Source organism: Mastigoproctus giganteus, chromosome 4 (assembly GCF_048544385.1).
Source record: "Mastigoproctus giganteus isolate SK-2022 chromosome 4, ASM4854438v1, whole genome shotgun sequence".
Taxonomy (NCBI): domain Eukaryota; kingdom Metazoa; phylum Arthropoda; class Arachnida; order Uropygi; family Thelyphonidae; genus Mastigoproctus; species Mastigoproctus giganteus.
In genome coordinates this window covers 41,119,568-41,141,248 of record NC_143578.1, presented here as the reverse complement: position 1 = coordinate 41,141,248, position 21,681 = coordinate 41,119,568, and the positions used below count along the sequence as shown (strand labels likewise).

The following is a 21,681-nucleotide window of genomic DNA, read 5'->3' as shown; positions in this document are numbered from 1 at the left end:
TACCACTCAACCATCCCTTTATCCATAGCAGTAACTTGTCCTAATGACAAACTGCTCCAATTTATACAGCAGTCAAAATGTCGAAACAATGTCAAAAGCCTTACTGAAGTCTAAGTATACATCAAAATTATTTTTTACATCCAGTTCCTTTGTTATCATGTCAGTATCCAGTCAGATTGGTCAGACAAGATTTCTCTTAACAGATTTGTGCTATGATTTCCTTATAACTATATTCCTGTGAAGATTATCCTGCAATATTTCTTTAACCACCGATTGTTACTTCCCCAGGAATAGAAGGCAAGCTTACAGGTCTATAATTACTAACGTCACCCTTTGGTTCTCCTTTGTGAATAGGAGATACATTTGCATATCTCCAATTTAGAGGCTCTTATAATTATGGCCAAAGGTTTGTTTACCTCACTTGCTGCTTCTTTTAATATAATTGGATGATTTCATCAGCTTTAGGTGCTTTATTTACTTTTAGCATCAACAATTTCTCTTCCATTTTCTTTTTAGTTATTACAAAATCATGCTTCTGGCATTCCCATTCTTGATTCATGCTTAAAGTAGTACTTACTGTAAATTTCTGAGTCCCTTTATGCCATTCATATCTAGTGGGCCAATGTAGTTCCATCCCTTTCCTTCTAGTGTTAACATAAGCCAGGAATTCTTTATATTCTTAGCCAAAGACCTTTCATTATCTGCCTTAGTTTATCTAACCCCCTCAATGATTTTATTGCATTCTACTTTGTAACTACAGTAGGTTTGTGTCCTCTTATAATTTATAATCATCCCATGCATTTTTCATCTCTGGCAATAGCCTATCAATTAATCTGACATGCATTTAGGTCTAAATCTTGAACAGTATCTCTTAGTTGGTATAAAAAGCTCAGTAGCTTCTATGATTACTTATCTGAATGCCTCTCAGTTAGAATTTGCAGTTGGTAACATCATCAATTGTAATCTTTAAGCAAATCTCACATTAATATGTTATGATCATTTCACTGCCACGTAGTGGTTCCTTTATCTGGAGATTCTTAATGCATGAAGTGGCACTGATAATAATCAGATTAAGACTATTGCTTTCTTTTGTTCTTTCTCTCTCTAACATGCTGGTATAGAAAGCAGTCATCCAATGCACCCATAAAAGTTCTGCTACTGTGTAAGCTGCATACCCACAAGTTCCAATAAATTTCCAGAAAGTTAAAATCCCCATTATGAGATTCTCTGATTTGCCAGCCCACAATAGTTGTTCGTTGTACTTATCAGTTATTTGGCCCATAAATACTCCTTCCCATTTTTGTTTTCCCAGTGTTTATATCACACCAAACTGACTCAACATTACACCCCACATCAACTGGGTGTATTTTCTTAGATTCTGTGTGTCTTAACTAAGAGCATAACCCCCCCCCCATCTTTCCTGTACACATTATACTCACCATATACAAATTCTATATCCTTTATGTTTTAGTGGCATCATGTACCATTATCCTTACATTGGCATTTGATGACGTAAATCAAAAACTCATACTTCATATTCATCAAAATTGTTTATTATACTCATAGCATTAGTGTACATGCAAGTATTCGTGCACCTGTTTTTACTCTTAGTAATCCTAACACAACCCACGTATATGCTTGTTCCATGAAGATCTCCAACAGGCCTTGTAATCCCTGACATCCTGCTTTCCAGACTTCTGATATTCCAATAGAAGTAGTGCAAGAATCACCTACAGAATCTGTGGCTATTAGTCCTGTATTCCCTCCAAGCTAGGATTTTTCTGACCAACCTGAAATTGTCTTGATAACATCAGCAAATATTCTTGCACTCCTGTTTGTATCCCATTGTCTAAAACTCTCTCTTGTTAACTAGCATGCAATGTTGAGACAAATTCTACCCCATGAGCATTGCAGTCCCTCAAGGGCTTAATGACCGAGGAGGCTCTCAAGTGCTCCATCCTGTTGTATCTAAGTAGAATTGCAGACACTTTCAAATTTAATTCTAACTCATAACTTTTTCTTTCTCAATGTTGACCTATATCTGGTAAGTACTTCCTCGGATCTCCTATTTTTAATAACATTGGTAACGTGTTCAACAAAATTGCGTTTTGTGCCCCTAAAAGATGATAGGTGCTCATAATGTTCACCCCTAGCAGACATCCATTTCTTTGGCAATAGAGTCATCAATAATAGCTATTTCCTGTACACCAGATATCTGCTGGGGAGGATGTCATCATCTGATGCTCAAGTGCAGGCTCTGGTATTTATCTGGGCAGCCAAGTGCTTGATGGGTCCTTAATTTTAATTCCTTCAAGGGCATTAGCTCTGTTCTTCAAATACTCGTATAAGCACATCAGAATGTTGATTTTGCACTCTTTACAATGAACAGATACACAGACATCCTGCATTGGATGGCTGATATCACACATTCCCTTCAGATTCAACACCAAGAATTATTATTTGGGCTGAATTTTGACTCGTCAGGAAACAGAACTTGAGTTCAGTATTCTACAATAAACAGCTCTCTTGCAAAATCGAGTTAGGCCAGAGGTGCTCAACCTATGGCTTGTGGGGTGTATCTATCCCACAATGAAGTTTTATCTAGCCTATAAAAGAATTTTAAAATTACCACCATTCAAGATTTTATAAAAGCCAAATACAGAACTATTGTCTCACAGAGTCATAAAATCCTCAACGAAGCTTTTCAGCATAAAAGATTGAACTACAGAGTTTGATGAATGCAATGCTAGTTGATGTTGAATTAGATGAAACGTAGATCAATTTTCGAGGCTGTTAATCATAGAATATATAATTGCAAGAAAGGTCTACAGCCTTTGCCTTTCCTGCAGTTACATGGTCTTGTCTCTTGTAATTGTTTACATAGCCTTGAAATGATGCTTTCAAGCATGCTAAAGAACTTGGTGATCCCACATGTAGTTGGATTATCTCCTTGCCACATTGTAGTCTTGAAAGAAACTTACCAGATATTTTCTCACCTAGCAAGAATAAAAACAAAAAATACCATTTAAAGCCTATTTATAGAAGGTGTGAAATTTTCATGTTGTGCACCATTTATGTGAATTTCCTGAAAGAGCACATGAAATTTATGTATGGTACATGTTTTTTCTCCAATTTTACTTATAGGTTGTCTCACATGTATGTGGAAAAAGTACAAGTTCCTTAACTATTGGACAGGCATATATTTATAACAAACCCTATCTTTTAAATTCATACAGTGAGTTTAAAAAAAAACTCCAAAAGCTGTGTTCTGTTGTTTTAACTTATCTTTATTATTTAATACAGTAGAATGGCAATTAAACAGATGTTCAATCAAATGGACAAGATTTTTAACAAATTAAGTTTTTTCTTCATAAAAAAAAATATTTACAGTTTCTATATATATATATATATTTTTTTTATTTATTTATTATTTTTTTCTCTCTCTCTCATTTTTTTCTTGTGTTTGAGATTATGCAGATATGCACGGATAATGCAGTGTGAAGGAAGTCAGAGGCTCTTGCTGCAATGGCCAAAACAAAAAATTTTAAACTGTGTTTCTCCTCTGCCTAGTTATCTATTTAGCAGGCCTTCCAATTTCCACAAGGTGTTGGCCTCAACTACCTATGAATGTAACTTATTCCAATGAATAACAACTTGCTGGCTAAACAAAAACTTTATATAATTCTTTCTCCCTTTTTTTGAACATATGGTTCTAGTGTCACCTGATGCCATTAAAACAAACTTCAACTTTGCTCATTTTGGTACTAAGTGGGGTTTCTGCAAACCATCTTTTTAGAAAACTGCAGTTTTCGGTTTGCATTTCTTGAAAACTGCAAATAACCATGGTTTTCATTTTTTTTTATAATAAATAATAAAATTGGAAAGTGGGAAATAAAAGTTTTAATAGTTTAAATTCAATTTTTATTTGAGTTTACATAATAAAATTTAAGGAACACTAAAGAATTGAGTAATTTATTGGATGAACAAGAGCAAATTTTTGTACAGAAATAGATGCTTAATGAAAATGTTCTTTCAGCATACGTAGATGTTGATCTTATAGTAGAGTGCTTCACAAATAAGTTAAGGTTCTTTCTCAAGTCACTAGTTTTTTAAACATCACAAATTCCTACTTCATTGTTTGATTTTCTGTTTGGTTTTTCCCAGACCACTCATTAATACATTGATTGCTTCACTGATTATCTTTAAAAAAAAAAAAAAAAAAAAACACGCTCTCTACTCTATAACTGGTTTTTCATCCAAATTTGGCTAATTTTTTGATTCTAAGCCTTGATAAAGTCAACTTAAAAGATCAGTAGCCTGATCTTTTAAAACTGCTTTCAATGGAATATTTGTAGGATGAAGACACTTAAGACAATTCTATCAAATTTTTATTTTCACAATCTTTCAATTGAGTTTGAAAGTTAGTTACCAATTTTCTGCTCATATCAGATCCAATTTGAGTCAATTTTTTATTACCCAAAAAATTTATAACACCTTGAGCAGTAAATATATTTCCATCATTGCAACTAACAGCTTCAACAGCAGCACTTGAAGGGGATAAAGTGATTTTTAGGTTTAGCGTTATTTCAAAATTAATATTTTCAATCAAATGATTTTTTAACATCAAAAATGTAACATTGGTTCAATCAAACTCCACCTTGTTTTTACATCTAATGCTAGCTCAATTTCTTTCTTAAAATTACTTAACTTTGAAGGAAACTGTTTTTAACTGGTTGATGCTCGAAAGAATTTAATGATTTTTCTTACCATATTTACATTTTCATGAATTTTTAAATCGCTGTTAACTTCAATGTAATCATGCTTATCAGCAACATCATCATAATAGTCTTCATTACCCATCTCTTCTGTGTCATCTTCAGTGTTAACTTCAGATAGTTTTTGCTTTTTATATAAAAAATATCAAACAGCCAAATGAATAGTGTGATTTATGCACGAGTCCAGATGGTCATTCTCGTCCATATTTTTGCATAATCCCATCATGTATTATTTCAACAATATATCATTTTTAAAGCTCATTCCAAAACTATCTAAATGTTTTCAACTTCGAGCATTATTTCATCTGCAGAACAAGTTCCTACAATATGAACTAAACCGAGGTTAAAATATAAATAATTTTCTTTGTGAATGTTGATGTTCAGATACTGATGCTGACTTAAACTTGTCCTTTCATCTAATCTAATGCTTAATTTTTTTCCCATCTTTTTTCAAATCTTTAAATTTTTTAAATGATTTCGTTTTTCTCTCTACATATTCTTTATTTATGATATTCATTGCTCACTTTTGTTTTTTCGGAAAATGTTGATTAGGAAACTGGTCAGCTATTGATTGGCGAATAAATGTGGTTCTTGTTATAGCCCTTATTGATATACCAGAAATGCATGCCATTTTTGCAACAACAGTTCTCACTGTATCTCGCTGGAAATATTCATTTATTAGCTTCTGTTTTTTGGGTGCTGACAGTTTTTATTCTGAATTTCTTCAGTATCTTTTTGCATTAATGTTGTGAATGCTTCATAGATGATTCAGCACTGCACCTGTAGATCCTCCAAGGCAAAAAGTAATTTTTGCCTTGCATTTTATACATTGGACTTTTGATTCTGTTTTTAATTTATTGAAATACTTCCAAACATCACTTTTTTTTCTGTCATTTCCTGGAGTAAAAGAAAAATGTTTTTACAATTTTTTATTTCATAAATGAGTTTGGTCAGTATGTACAGAATTAAGTTAGTATTTAAATTAGGCAGTATTTATTATTGATAAATAGTAAAAAATTGTAACTTTTCAAATTTTTTTTAGGTTTATGTGAAATATTACAAAAGTATTAAACAATTAAATATCAACCCAATATTTTATATATAGATACTTTACTTACTTTAGTTTCATTATTTAATTTAAAATTTATAATAAATTAGAATTTTAAATAAGATTTCTACCATTTAATTGTTTGCCAAACAATTTTTTTCCGCATAGTTAATAAGCACACTTCACTCAAAGGAGGAGCATGGGGATTTGAAAGTTGAAATTACAAATTAATAATTAAACAGAAAACAAAATATACATAGTTAATATAATATATATATTATATTATTGATATTATTTTATAAACTGAAAACCATGGTTTTTTAGCTACAGTTTTCAGTTTTTCATAAAAAATTGCATTTTATGGTTTGGATATATCCAATTCAGAAACACTATTACTAAGCTCTGTAGTTCTCACATCAAAGTTTTTCTTTCTCCTCATATGGGTGCCCTTTTGCCAATCTCACTATCAACATTGCCTGTATTTAAACCTTTTCAAGTAGTGCTGCATGATCAGTTGCCTCCAACTTCATCTCAGACTTCTATATATTGCTAGTTTTACTCGGAATTAGTATTATAGAAAGCAGGGTCATTCAGGCATGGGGGATTTGTGGTGCTTGGTGATATAGCTCCCTTTGATGCAAAGTTTTTTTTTTTTTAACTTAAAGCACATCTTATTTAGTACTGATGGATCCCTCAAGTGCCGGAGTATAAAACAAGAACTTTTTTTTAGGCCTGACACAGCGGAGTGGTCAGGAGAAAGAGTGCAGTAGCACGTGCTCTTTGAGTGGACCAGGGTTCAAGTTCGTGACTGCTAAATATGATGATTTATTGTAAACTCCACTGACTTGGTGGTCGTGCCAGAATATAAACAAGAATTATTTTATACAAGATACCACCAGATGTAATTAGCATTTTGAATAATCAATGTTTAACAATGCTACAAAGAACAGCATGTAGAACCATGGCCACCACCTGATCCATTGGAAGAATTAATGTGCAGCCAGCTTCTCTACTAATCATATAGACCCAAACCCTCTGGAATGTATTCTCTCTTCAGTAGTGAATTAGGTGTACATCCCTTCCAGCAGCCAAATCAGGAGTTTCTGTGAAGGCTTCTAGACTACTTTATAGCCCAAGATCTTGTTGAAAGTTGCAATGTTTAAACATGCACAAAGAGAAACCACTGAATTTTTTCAGTCCCCCCCAAATAATCCTTGCCTGAAGCAGTCCAGTTTGAATCCTCTGTGATCTACCATATTTCCCCGTGTATAAGACGCACCTTAATTTTGGGGCCCGAAATTTGAAAAAAAAATGTATTACATAAAGTTATTGAACTCAAGTTTTATTCATCATAAAATTCATACAACTCATCACTGTCAAAACTCCCATCCATTAGCTTGTCCTCATCTGTGTCTGATGACGAATCACTGTCTTCATATATTGCCTCATTCTCAGTTCCATCTATGGCATTTGAAATGCCACACTTCTTAAATGACTTGACAACGATCTCAATCTTGATCTTATCCCAGAATCTTTTCACCCAGGTACAAACTTCTCGTATAGTTGGTTTCTTCACTCTTCCTGCTGGTGTCAAATTGTCCCCAGAAGACTTCATCCATTGGTTCCATTAGTCTCTCATGGCAGCTTTGAAGAGTTTGTTAATGTTGACATCAAGTGGTTGGAGCTGGGATGTCAAGCCTTCAGGTATGACGGCAAGTTTTGTTTTTTGCTCTGCGGCAATCTTCTTTGTGTTTTTTGTTATGTGTGCCCTGAACCGATCAAGCACCAATAGGGCAGGTTTGCGTAAGAGCCCACCTGGTCTCCTGCTCCAAACTTTCTCAAACCAGATCTTCATCCCAACCCTTGTCATGAACGTGGACAATCACTCCTCGAGGAATGTCTTCTTTTGGCATTGTTTTGCGTTTGAAAATCAGCATAGGAGGCAGCTTGGTTCTGTCGGCACAAGCTAGAACTACTGTATAATGGCTCTTTTCATGTCCACTTGTCTTCACAGTTACAGTTTTCACCCCTTCTTATCAACAGTTCTGTTACTTGGGACATCAAATTGAAGGGGGACTTTGTCCATATTTGCAATCTGTCCCAACTCAAACTGACGTGTCTTCCGACATTGAATGACAAAACAATGAAATTCAAGGACCTTCTGCTCATAGCTTTCGGGCATCTTTTGGGCAAGTCTGGTGCATGTACGCATGCTTAGTCCATTCCGTTTCATGAACCTGAAGCACCAATTGTGTCCTCCTTTGAAATCAGTAACTTCTTTTTTTATCAGCAATTCTTCTTGCCTCATGCTGAACCATCTTTGTGGACACAGGAATTCCAATTGCCCTTTGCTGCTCAATCTATAGCTTCAGTTCCCTCTCTAAATTAAGCCATTTTGCTGACTTGCCTCTAATGACCTTCTTCTGCCGTGGTGTTTTCAGTAGGGTTTCTTCTTCCCGTAGCCAGTCTCCGATTGTTTTCTCAGTTGGAGGAGGACCAAACTTACGTTCAGCAACACGATTTCCATTCACTTTTGCAAACTGGATCACTTTTAACTTGAATTCAGCACTGTACGAAAATCTTTTCTGAGCCATTTCTGGGCAGAACGTGGCAAAACGTAACCTAATATATCGGTAACAAATGCGAAACAATGAGCACGAAGACAACAAGCGCAAAAAAGTGGGAAATGGAAGTAAAAAAAGTCTACAACCACTGTATAAGACGCACCCAGTTTTTAGACCCCAAATTTTTCGAAAAAAGGTGCGTCTTATACATGGGGAAATACGGTACCTTCTGGTACTGCCAAGATATGAGAGAGCTGCATGGAATTTGACACACTGGCTGAAATTTTGAAGTGTGATGCTGATGAACTCAACAATGGTACAGCTGACACTCAGCCTGGAAATAAAATTGGTGATTGTAGATATGAGGCTATTATCCAAAAAATCAAATCTGTACAGTGCAGACAATAAAAAAATGAAATGCGAGACAACACCTTGGATTTTCAAAAACTGGCATCCCTGCAGAGTAAACTGTAATTCATATTCGTGAATCAAAGCTTACCAATTGTAACATCTCAACAAGTGTTTCTAGACGCAGTGAAGAAAGTTAAAAGGAGTCAATAAATTATCTACATCCAAGCTTAAGCTCTAACTTCCTTACCAGATAGTTGCTCACCCATCTCAACTCAACCTGACAACCAACCCTCAATAACAACAAGCATCTGGTGATTAAGCTGACATTGAGGCACATAGGTTAGATGAACTACAAGATCTAGATGCCTCTATGCAGAATGATGAACCAGACAGTGAGGTATCTCGAGAGCTCACAAGTCAAATTAACCTTTATCTGTTCAGCCTTCAAAAGAAATTAAAATGCTGCACTTGTGGACCCTAAGGGTTTACAGAGCCACACACCTAAGCAAGCAGAGTGAAGACCCTGATTATATGATTACCATGCTGTCCTTCCACGGGTCTTTCCTGACAATTTGTTTTGTTTAACATGAGCCAGAACTGTGACATGGTCAGCTCAAATGGCATATACTACTGTGGCCCCAATGTTGACCACTCAGCTACATCAAATGCAGATAAAATATAAAACAAAGGGAGACATTTTATTTTTGTTAATTTTTTTTATGGCAAGTGCTACATAGTATTTGCTTCCTTGTGGTATTCTGTGATTTAATACTAATCTCATCCAATTTTTACTGTTTATGAACCTGTTTTTTATACAATCTTTTATAGGGTAGTTTACTTACCTGTACTTACCTATTCAAGTTGATATAATTTGAGTGGTTTTTTTTTTACCAATAATCAAGTCCAGTACAAAATTTTCTAGTTAACTCTGAAATAAAATTTCAAATTGTGTAAGAAAATAAATTTTCAAATAGATGCTCTGGAGCTGTCCAGATAATACAATTGATCTCTCAAGTTGTAAGGCTACCAACTTGAGTTGTCTTGTGCATTACTAATAATTAACACTTCTCTAAAAAGAGAAGTATAATGTTATTTATTAGTAATGTAGCAATATCCCCCCCCCCAAGATGGCCATTTTGGTAATAGTTAAACTCACAAGATGAGAGATATCAAAAAGTATGAACAGTAAATTTTCTAAAATGAATAAAGAAATTCTCTAAGCCTGGTTATAAAATAATGCAGTTCAACTATGGTAAGATTTACATCCTTATTTTATGACATGCATAGCCCCACAATTTGAGAGGTCAACACCTTTTGTAAGACACCTCTTTTTGGTCTGTGCTATAAAAATGTTGTAAATTGCATCAACTAACTAAACTGTTATTTACAAAGCAGGCTTAAAGCATTTCTTAGCTCAATTTTGAAAATTTGCTATTCACACTTTTTGGCGCCACTCATTTGTGAGTTAAGCTATCAGTAGATTGTTAGATGCTGTATTATTGAGGTACCCAGTCTTCCACCAAAGAGATGCCAAGACGCACCAAAACAGCAGTCTTCTCTTTTATGTTTTATGTATCAAGACCTAAGCAAATATGGTATTACTACCATATTTGCTTAGGTCTTGATACACCCCCAAAATTATATGGTTTTGAAATGGGAGGGATTAAGCAATTATCTACTTGTTGCTTCTTGCATAACACAATAACATGGCACTGATAGGAAATGAGCTTTTGGAGAAATCGTCCAGTAATTTTGTGCCAATGTTTTTTTTTTTTTTTTTTTCCAAGTGCAAGACTGCTTTTTGTTGCATAAATCTTCTGCACTAGCTATTACTTGCTTTAAACTTGTTGTGAGGTAAACCTACACAGTTGATATTTTATAATGCCCTTAACAGAATAATTTCCTGACTGATTGGTATACTACCATTTCTTTTTTCTTGCACAACAGAAAGTGCATGTTCATCAGCTTCTGGATTTATCCTTCTGAACACTTTGTATGTGAATACTGCTATTACAATTTATCTTTAAATAGACAACAAAAGCACATCTGATTCATCATCACACATCTGATTCATAAACTTAGTAGCAACTTGTCTATTGGTTGTTTCTGCATTCCACACAATTTTGAAATAGGCATCATAAGCACATCACAGTCCTTTAGTTTTTATACTTTATCATTCCTGTTTGGTCACCTGTGTCTATTCATAATCTGTATCATGACACTAATTGTATCTTTCATTTACAGACTTCTTAAAAACATGATATTGGGTTTAACTATGGTAATGAAAAAAGAAAGCGAGCAAATGCATAACACTAATCCCATTTTTATTTCAGTATCAAACTCATTGTGAAACCCAGAAATCTAGAATACTTGAAAAATAAGGTAAATAAATTCAAAGGCAAGGAACTACAAATGCTATGTGTTGATGAAATGGAATGTCAAAATATGAATCTCTCGAGACAGTATCAGTAAAATAATTACATTTAGAATGCTACACTGTTTTTCAAGAAGATTCTATATGCAACAAAACTTCGGTTTTGTTTGTTATTTAGGAGCATTAGCAACTAAGGCCATATTGCTCCGGGGATATGCGGTGGTCATTCCCTGACCTTTCCGCATCCTCCGTATTTGGTAGTCACGGACTCGAACCCCAGTCTAATCAAGAAGCGTGTGCTACGCACTGCTGCTCCTGCCCACCTGGCTATGGAGGCGCCGTCAAAACTTTGGTAAGCAAGCTTTGTGCTGCTCCATGTAGTTGCACACATTAATTAAAATGTTCATTTAAATTTTTGGATCAATGAAAGGCTCGAATAATGTCAAAAAATTGGTAATGATATGGTATATTTCCATTAAGATTCTGCTAGGTGGTAACACTGATTCATATCAAGCTTATGGCAATGTAATATTTAATCGGAGAAGCTAAAGCATTACTGTGTGGTCATGATAATGAACTGTGTATCTGTACAGGATGGGGAGGGGTAAGTAAAAATAGTTGTGCAGCTTAGGGAAACTCATTGTAGCCTTACGATTTGAGAGCTATCTTTCACGAGAACCAGCTCTTTTTTTTCTTTCCTGTGCTATAAATAAGGATGTACATCCTATCATAGCTAAATTAAGAAAATATTAAAATTTGTACAAGATAGTAACCATTGTAAGTAAACAGATTTACAGATTCGAGTTTTCTACCTTATACAATATGGTTATTATGACATATGACAATGTCTAAGCAGAATTCATCTTGGACATATAATCAATAATAAAGTAGTTACAAAACCCAGTGAATCAAATTTTAAGCAAAACTTAGATTTTTCATCAAGCAAAACTGAACATGTCATATCTATTATAAAATTTCATGTAAAATTTCATCCCAATTGTTCTTATTTCTATAAGAAGCAGTTTATACTTCTCTGGGTAGGAACAAGAAACTCTGTGAAAAAATTATGAAGTAGCTTTTGCACCTTTTCTTTTAATAAAGATATCTTTAATAAATTTGTACTTTCTTAATTACAATTTTATGTCCCACAAAACCAAAATGGTTTAATTTCCTCTCATTACGGCTGAGGATTAAAACTATTTTTTGCGACTTTCCTTGCAAGCTATAACGTATCGTTGTGCTACAGTGAGAGGTGGTGAATAACCATCTGAATAAGAAGAATCTTCAAATAAAACCTGATAATCCCCTTGTGGACCAGATGGTGGTTCATGAACCACAGCACGATAAAAACAAGTTGTTTGCGGATATAAAGCCATAATCAGTGTTCCTTTTGAAAATAATGCCTCAGGGTCAGTTTCGGGATGGGCTCTCATTAAAGGCAAGGGCATTACTCTTCGCCGGCTAAGAATATGCCTTTCTTTCTGTTCTTCATCAATGTCGTCAACTTCATATTTATTTGTGTTGTGATTATAATGAACAACTTCTGCTAATATCCAATTTTCATCACCATCTGAGCCTTTTACTAGTGCTGCCACCATATCACCAACCTATTAAAAAAAAAGTGAAAAATTTATTTAGGAGTAGTACATGGGAAGGATGTTAAGCAACACACCATAATAAGTATGCATCCAGAACAGAAATGCAAATATTCACTATGGGAGAAAACATCATTCAGCATATAAAGTTTCTTCTATAAACCAACTGGTCTCAGACTTAAAAAATTCACTCTATGAGTTAAGGACTTATCTCATGGGATCATAGTGCATTTAGCATAAAAATAATTCAAAATGCTATAAAATGTTTCATCTATAAACACCTACAAGTTTGTGTTTATTAATCCACTGCAAAAATTATCACTCTGCAATATTAAAAAAAAAATCTGATTATCACATTAACCTATAGGTACAGTGCATGCTACTTATTGTGATCACAAATAATTTATCACTTTTATGAAGTTCCAATCAAAGGTATATGAATATGTAGGAAAAAAACTGTTTATTGCAATCAGTACTTTGGTTTATTATTGCTTCTGTCCTTATTATGGTTTATGCACATGCAGTGAAAGTGATTACATAACGTTCTTGAACTCCGATATGTGATTGAGGTAATTAAGGGTTTGAATGGATTGAGCAAGCTCGATGCTGATGGTATTCTTCCTCTTGTTCAGACTATACACCCAAGGGGGCACAAATTCAAATTGAGGAAGGACATTTGCAGAATAGACGTGTGGAAGTTTGCCTTTAGCCAGCGGGTGGTTGTTTGCTGGAACAAACTTCCATCTGTTGTTGTGGAAGTTGATAGCTTAAATAAATTCAAGGAAGAACTAGACAAACTATTGGAGGGAATAAATAGGTGTCGTATATTTTTAATATTTTTTTTGGCTGATGCTGTATAAGCTTGCTTTCTTGTGTCATTTGCCACTGCTAATGCATGTCCAGTTACTGCTGTTGCTTTATAGAGTTCATATGGTTGTCAGCGTTGTTACTCCATGAAAGAAAGTATTGTATCTGTACTCCTACCAGTGTGACTGTTTTACAGTACAGCATCATCAGTCCTTTTCTATTTCTTGATTTGATTATTTCCTTTATTTGTTCTTAATGGCTTGTATGAATTGCAAGAAAATTATGACAGTTTAATTTTTATTGATGATTTTAATGTTTTCTTTTTGTCAACTTCACCCTTACATGCACATTTCTGCTCTGCGTCAATAAACAGCTGCATTCTTGCTTCTTCAGTAATTATTAATTGGTTATTATCATCAATTAAGCTGAGTCCTAAAGTGATCACAATAAGTGGTGTCCACTGTATTTATAAATCTATTTACAGTGTAAACCAGTTAACATAAAATGCAGGAAACCACACAAGTATTTTATGTTAACCAAGTTAACATTTTTTTAAATTTTAATTTAATCTCATGGGCTATTATTATTGTAATCAGGGTTAGTTTCGTTAGGCTAAGTAAAGCACATAAATATTTTATTGACCATATAATTGTAATGACAATTTTCTTTCTATTATTACATTTAATATAAAAACCAAAATGATTTAATTCAAGTTTAAAAATAAAATTTAATATTTGAGGTCTTTATAAGACTAAGATTTTTTTCTCCATTGATTAAGTTTCTAAAAATCTTCCTTTAAACATTCCATGGATATCTGCAGCTTAGTGAGCACAACTCTTCATTTTTATTATTAACACCTTTTCACTTTCTATTGACTCAGGTCTAATAATTCTGCAATATCACTGTGTTAAAACTGGTGTAGTGTGAATGTGGTCATCAACTCCAGTATACAGTAGTGCTCAAAAAAATTGCGTCAGCTCATTTTTTAGGTTGTATTTCCTTCTATTGGTAGTTAATCTTTTAGAAATAACTGAAAGAACATAAAATAAGTAATAACAATATACATATTAAACTATTAATTGCAGAAAAATTTACTGCAATTAATAGTTTAATATGTGCCTTATGGGTAAATATACAATGATACAATTAATAATTTATGCCTTATGGGTAAATATGCAATGATATAAATACTTCTCTCCAAAATAACAGCATGTTACTTATGGTTCATATAATAATAAAATTTCTATGAAAGCTGTAATTTTTTTTTTATTACTTTGCTCATAGGACAACAGGCAGCTATATAACAAAAAAAACACAACAAAATTTAGTTTGAATTAATGTCTCGTGCAGCTCAAACACAGATTGTCTCCTGAAGCTCTTTAAGTGTTTTTGGTTTCTTTTGCATTACTGAAACACCTACTTTGTTCTAACAATTTTCAAATGGATTGAGGTCTGAACTGTTCCTAGGCCATATTGTGCGAATTAATTTATCCTTCAATAATTTTTGCACCTGTGGACAGTAAAGATAGCAAAATAAATTACATTTATTTAAGCAAGAGTGTAACATTTCATAAATTACAGTTTTGCCTCTATGACATGGAGCAGAGTCAGCCAGAAAAATGCAATTGGCAACATACCTGCAGTGATCTCTAAATGTGGGAAGTAATTTTGTCTCAAGAATGTCCTTGTACACCTCAGCATTCACTGTACCCTTCACAAATTCAAGACAACCAACTCCTCTATGTGAAATATAGTCCCACATCATGTGAGATGCAGAATGTTTCACTATGGAGACGTCAGTCATGATTAAATTCTTCTTTTCTTCGTCTAACATTCTGTTGGCCGTCCAAACCATGTAAGTTGAATTTTGATTGACCCTCAAGACCAACTAGCATGCTCTTTTGCCACTGGGCTTTCATTTATTGCATCAGAAGTAATTTTTGGGCATACTAATAATCCTGATGAGAAAAAAGGAATCTACATACTGTAGCAGTACTTGACTTTACTCCTTTATGCTTCTCCTATGCTGTTTTGAGATCTGTCAATGAGGATCTTCTGTTTCATACAAACAGATGGATTCCAAATCTGTCCTGCACTGCAGAAGATATTTGTGATGTCCCACTTCCTTTCATTCTGTTTAGACTGCCAGTTTCTGATAATTTTTGTAATAAACATGCCACTATTCACTAATTACAGAAATCCTTTTAGCTCTTTCATGTGTAGACTGCCCCAAAGCATTTGCAATAGCATAGAATACTGGGCTTGTGGCACATGCACTGTATTTATACTGCCACTAGGGTGATGCAATCATGTATGGCACGTGACATCATCTAAGAGAGCTTGATAGAGATAGATAATGCAATTACAAAACATATATAATTAATAGATAACAGAGCAACAAAGGCTCAATATGTAATTCCTCCATGTATAAACTAAAACATATACTGTATGATATATTGCCAAATTTTATAGATATTAGGTGAATTTTGCAAGTGATGCAATTTTTTTGAGCACCATTGTATTTGTTAAGTATGATTTTTGTGGACAAACTCAAGATGGAGGACATATGCCTGAAGGATATTATCTAAATCACATTCAGAAGATGTGTCCTTAAGCATTTTAAATGTTATTTCAGTTTCATTTAAAAAAAGGATTCTTTTCCTATAGAAAATAAAATCCAGTGTGACAAAAACAGTTTGCAATTACTGACCTCCAGGCAGTGTACAACAAATGAAGAGTGTAAAAGTTTCAGGGATTTAAATTTCTCCTTTTATTCAGTACTACATAAGTATTTTTGTAGCAATATGTTAAGATAGTAAACTTTATATTTTTAATTATCCCTTGCTCGTATGGCTGCAATACACTGGTTGTGGTGTCATCTGAAGACCAATCCAATGAATTCCAACCTATTCACTTTTGGACAGGGTTGAAATTCATCAAATTCAACTACTATTGACAACCAAGCAACCTTATGGTTCTCCTCAGAAAGTGCTTATCCAATACTTTTATCCAAACAGTGAAAATATTTGCCTCTTTTTTTATTTGTTGCATATTAAATTAAAATTTAATATTTCTTAAATGTTTTTAAAAAAAATGAGAATGTAAAAAATTAGCAAAGAAGCAGTTTTTTCAGAACCAGCAGAATTGCAAGCAATCATCATGGTAATATAATACATTCTTCTGATTCTTTCCCCAACCTTGGAACACTTTTCACCTTTAGAAGGCAAAGTACATTTTTTTCCCCTGAAAGGCAGCAAAAAAAAAAAAAAAAAAAAAAACCATCTATCTGCAACTGAAAAATGACACCTTTGGCAGTCTTTCAGTGGCGAGGGTGAAGTACAAGGGGAGTATACAATTGTGTAATGCCAGGAGAAACCTCTTTTAATTCACCACAAACATTCCCTTAAACCACCTCATATTAAACTGTTCTGGCCAATGAGGGTTATAGCTGAACTCTGTTCTTCTTCTCTGTAGTCAAAACACATACCTACCATGTGTCATCAAAACAGGCAGGGCCAGAAATAGGAGCATTTTGAGTCCTCTTTATTATTATTAGCCATATGGTGCAAGGAAGCCTGAAGCTTTTTCTGCACCAGCCAAAAACAAATTTCTGAGTTACCGGGTGTGTGTGAGAGACAGAGAGAACAAGAGTTAGAAGTAGAAGGGAATCACCAAGACAGAGAAGAATGATGATATCTAGCTCAGGACCCTTGTCTGCTTAAATCAAAATCTTCATGCTCTGTTGTATGTAGACACTGCTGTTGTGGTTCAAACTTAGTTCTTGTCAAAACAGGTGTCAATTTTTCAGTTTTTTTTTTTATAATTGTCAAAAATGCTGAATATGGAATTCCAAACTTTTAACAAATGTCTGTTTTGAATTTATCAGTGACAAATTATTTGCACAAGCTGCATTTTCACTTTGGAAGCAGTGCACTTTGCTTATGGATTTTATTGGCAATCTTTAATATGAACATTTAATTTTTATAAAGATATAAAATTATACCTGCAATTTATTCCAGATGAACAAGGAAGACTTTATACAGTGATTCACTTAATATTGTAAACACAAATGATTTCACTTAAAAATTCAATAACAGCCTTATATACATTTAAAAAAAAATGTATATAAAGGGAGTTGGTTTTTAAGGAATGATTGGTTGAGCAGTAAATTTTTTTTTTTTTTGGGAGGGGGGTCAACAATCACAAAGAAAGGTCATGGACAGAGATGCAAATTGCTACAGCTGTTTTATTACCATGAAGTCCATTACTCATGGAAAATAACAGCATTTCTCAGTAGGACTGCTCAGGTAATATATTTATTACCCTGAGTGATGCAATCCAAAGTCACCCATGAAAAAGGAGCCTAAAGATTGGATGGAAAACCTTGTCTCAACTACCATTTCATATAATACAAAAATGTGTTTGCATGAATTTATTTTCTTAGGACTATAAATTATTTTCTGATACACATTAACACATTTGCTACCACCGATCAAACGGCACCAAAATAATATGCTGTCATCCTTAAGCGATCAATAAATGAGTTCTGTAAAAGTAAAGGAACATGAAATTAATAACTGCTCGATATTTTTGGCACACAACTGAACTTTGTACCATTTGAAGAAATGCTTGGTACAGTTTTATTTGTTCTTTGCTAGTGTTGAAATCAGTTTATGTACATGAAATAAAATTTTAAAAAGTTTGTTCTGATTTACAGATCAGCCTAAAAGCATTGCTTTTAGTTCGGAATTCCAGATTCTACTTTTCAACCATTATTTATTTTTAGGCAGATATTAATGGAGTTGCTCCTCAACATTCCAAAAACTATAGCACATGGAATGCCTTTAAATATAGGCGGCAGCAAATATGTTAAGTGAATAAACACTACAAAGTATGCAAGTCTGATCTTTTGTTGCATCAGGTGCAACAACAGATCAGGCTTGCATTTTGTGTTAAGGATTTTACACTGTACCTTGAATTCTTTAGTTTGCTTCTTTATTTCTAAATTTATTTTATTTTTTATTTCTATCTGTGCATTGCAAATGCTTTTCTCTCTTCTGATTTTGTTTCTCATTTAAAAATAATTTGACAGAAAAGGTCAGATATTAAAATTTTTATTTATTAAAAATAACACTTCAAATATTTCTACAAATACTAAATATAATATTTGTAGAAAAACAAATGCAAAAAAAAAAGTTTGCATAAATTTCCATTTAGCTGATTCTGCTTCTTTACAACCATAAAAGTTTTGGACTGTCTGATGAGTAATTATAATTAAAGGCTATCAACTACTCTTATTACAGATAATAATAGCAAAAAACTTCAAGATATCAAAATGATATATATAAGCAGAAGTAAAGAAGTATTTCAGTAGTTGAGTCTTCAGTCAAGAGAATCTGGGGCAATCCCACTGTAATGCATATAGAAAATGTCTTATTTCTAAAAAAAAATAATTACCATCAGGAGGAAAAGATAGATCAGATGTGAAGAAATTCTTCATTTTTCAGTAAATAGCAATGAGAGCCCACATAATAAAACTGAATTATCAGCATGCTTGTTCAAAGATAATGCCAACTCCCTGGATTTATAACAGACTTTTTTGACTCATTTAGACCCATTCTCTGTCTTACTATTGTTAGTTTTCCTCCATGTTTTTGCAAAAAAAATAATATGGTTTGGACATTAAATTCAGAATTTAAAAAAATTCTGAAAATATCTGCTTGTTTTCATTAAAAAAATTGGCTAATGCTGGTAATCAGGTATGCTAGTTTACATTGCATAAAAAATGTGACATGCATGAAAGAGCATGTGTGATACATGTAAATGTTTACCATTTTTTTTTTGTGGATGCAGTGAAGTAATAATATCCTTCAGTAAGACGCAAAGAAACTCACAAAGATAATTCTACAAATCTAGAATTAGTATACGAAATAAGTCGTTAACTTGGGCAGTCAGCAAAGTGGAATAGGGTGGAATCACACTATTGTCACCTCGTGAGGTTACATGGAAACAAGTCAAACATCAAATGTATGGGAGAGAGAGAGAGAGAGCTATATTTCCTGTTTTGTTTATTGGTCAGAGACAAACTGTTGTTAATGGCTGTAGTTGCAAGATAACGTGTTGGCCTTCAAGGCCGATTCACATCCTCATGAGTTTGCAGTGCAGAAAATTTTGTACAGCGTGAGTTTTCTGTTACGCTGACAGAAGAAAATAGAGGAAATGATAATAGAAACATGTCCAGTCACATAGATGCTCAAAGATGGCCAAAGGAGGGAAATAGACCAACAGTATTTAGAGGAGGAACAAGTCAATCATTTCAGTTTGTACAACTCATAACAATTTCTAACAAGTTCAATTTTTAGCATTGTGAACTTGTTTTTGTTATTAAATTTAATTAAAAAAAATTTTTGTTTTGTATTGTGACAGAATAAATCCTTATTCCAAATTAAACTTACATAATTTCAACTTTCCTTAAACATACAACTAATTTTTCCTTACCGCTGACTGAATTTCGAAATTGCATATTTTGCCCTTGTATGTCATCCTTAATTAGATTATATTGGAAATTAAATTCTACTTTATTCATCTGTAAGTACATCTTAAAATGATTTTCATCTTCTTCTAAGTCCTGCAGTAAATGCAGGACTTTTAAAATGATTTTCATCTTCTTCTAAGTCCTGCAGTAAATGCAGGACTTTTAAAATGATTTTCATCTTCTTCTAAGTCCTGCAGTAAATGATAGAATTTGCCCTTTTCTGTTCTCTTCCAGTTTATGTCGTGTATCTATTGCTTACTCTCTTTTGTTTTCTTGGTCAGGGCCCCAAAATTAAATATGGCTGGAGGCCTATTTCATTCTTAATCCACCTCTGTTCTCGGCTATAAGAAAATCATTTTCTAAATCTTCTTCAAAATCTGAAGAAGAGGGTGAAGTGTGGCAATTCATTTCACTTCAGCTTTCTCCAAAGAGGGAAAACACATACATAACATCGCTTGGTAGTAATGTGTCTCCTATGACTGACTTCGCAATTTGCACTGAACAGTGTGTTTACGGTCAAATGGCACTGGGAGGGGGGTTTCTCCCTTCTCCGAGTGATATGACTTGAGGTGACAATCACTGTGTGCCCTTGAAAACATAAATTGTTTTAGTTAGTGTCCAAGAAGATTTTTGTTCTAGTGGTCATGCTCAGTTTTCGTTTTACCGCCATTGCTGTTGTCAAACTTCAGTGCTATTTCTAGTGTCAGTAGATATTTTCGTTCTGCAGTGTTTGGGAGTGGATTATTCATTTTGTTTTGATAGTTTCTTATTAAAATTATTTTAGTAAGAGTTTGAGTTGTGTTGAAATAATTTCTTACAGAAAACTCCTAATGATCATGTCTGACGCAAAAAAGAAGTGTCATCAACATTCAGTATAATATTTAAATTTCGGGTTTGTGCCTTCTCCTAGTAATGACACAAAACCAATGTGTTTTATGTGAGAAAACGTTTAGTACGTTTAGAAAACGTAAATCTTCAAAAATGAAAGAACATTTAAAAAAAACAGCATAATGATAAAAGAGACAAAGACCTTGAATATTTCAAGACAATGAAGGAATTTTTAAATCGTACAACACTTAAGCCCTTTATAAAATCATCTGCAGTACCAGCAGCCAGTGGTGGACTACAAGCATCGTATGATATTGTTCTCCTAATTGCAAAGAAAGGAATGCCATATACTCTTAGTGAAGAAATAATTCTATCTATAAAAATAGCAATAGAGTCAAATTATGAAAAAGGATGCTAATTCAGTTTTAAGGAGTATTCCACTTAGTAATAATACAGTGCAACAGAGGATTGCTGAGATGGCAAATGATGTCCAAACAACAGTAAATTCAGAGCTGAAAGAGGTTATGTTTGCTATGCAATTAGATGAGTCAACATTTGGAAGTATAAATATTTTAATGTCATTTGTACGGTATTACAGTAGGAGTAAAAAAGCAATAATTGATGAATTCCTTTTTGCCAAAGGTGAAACAATTTTTAGATGTATGCAAGAGTACTTTGAAAAGTACGACATTCCCGTTAGTAATATAACCGCAATTGCAATGGATGGAGCTCCACCAATAAGTGGTAAGTACAGAGGATTTTTAGCTTTAGCTAAAAAAGAAAATCCTAAAATATAAACAGTAC

At 33.6% G+C, this 21,681-nt stretch overlaps 1 protein-coding gene across 1 annotated transcript in view; it reads right to left on the bottom strand.

The window, feature by feature from the left end:
• Positions 1 to 12,264: 12,264 nt before the first annotated feature.
• The window catches only part of Sgf29 (SAGA-associated factor 29), a 47,342-nt gene continuing 37,925 nt past the window's right edge, over positions 12,265 to 21,681 (bottom strand). The window contains exon 5 of the mRNA XM_090371498.1: positions 12,265 to 12,719. Coding sequence (XP_090227624.1) covers positions 12,309 to 12,719 — 411 coding nt within the window. The 3' untranslated portion in view covers positions 12,265 to 12,308. The remainder of the gene's footprint in view (positions 12,720 to 21,681) is intronic.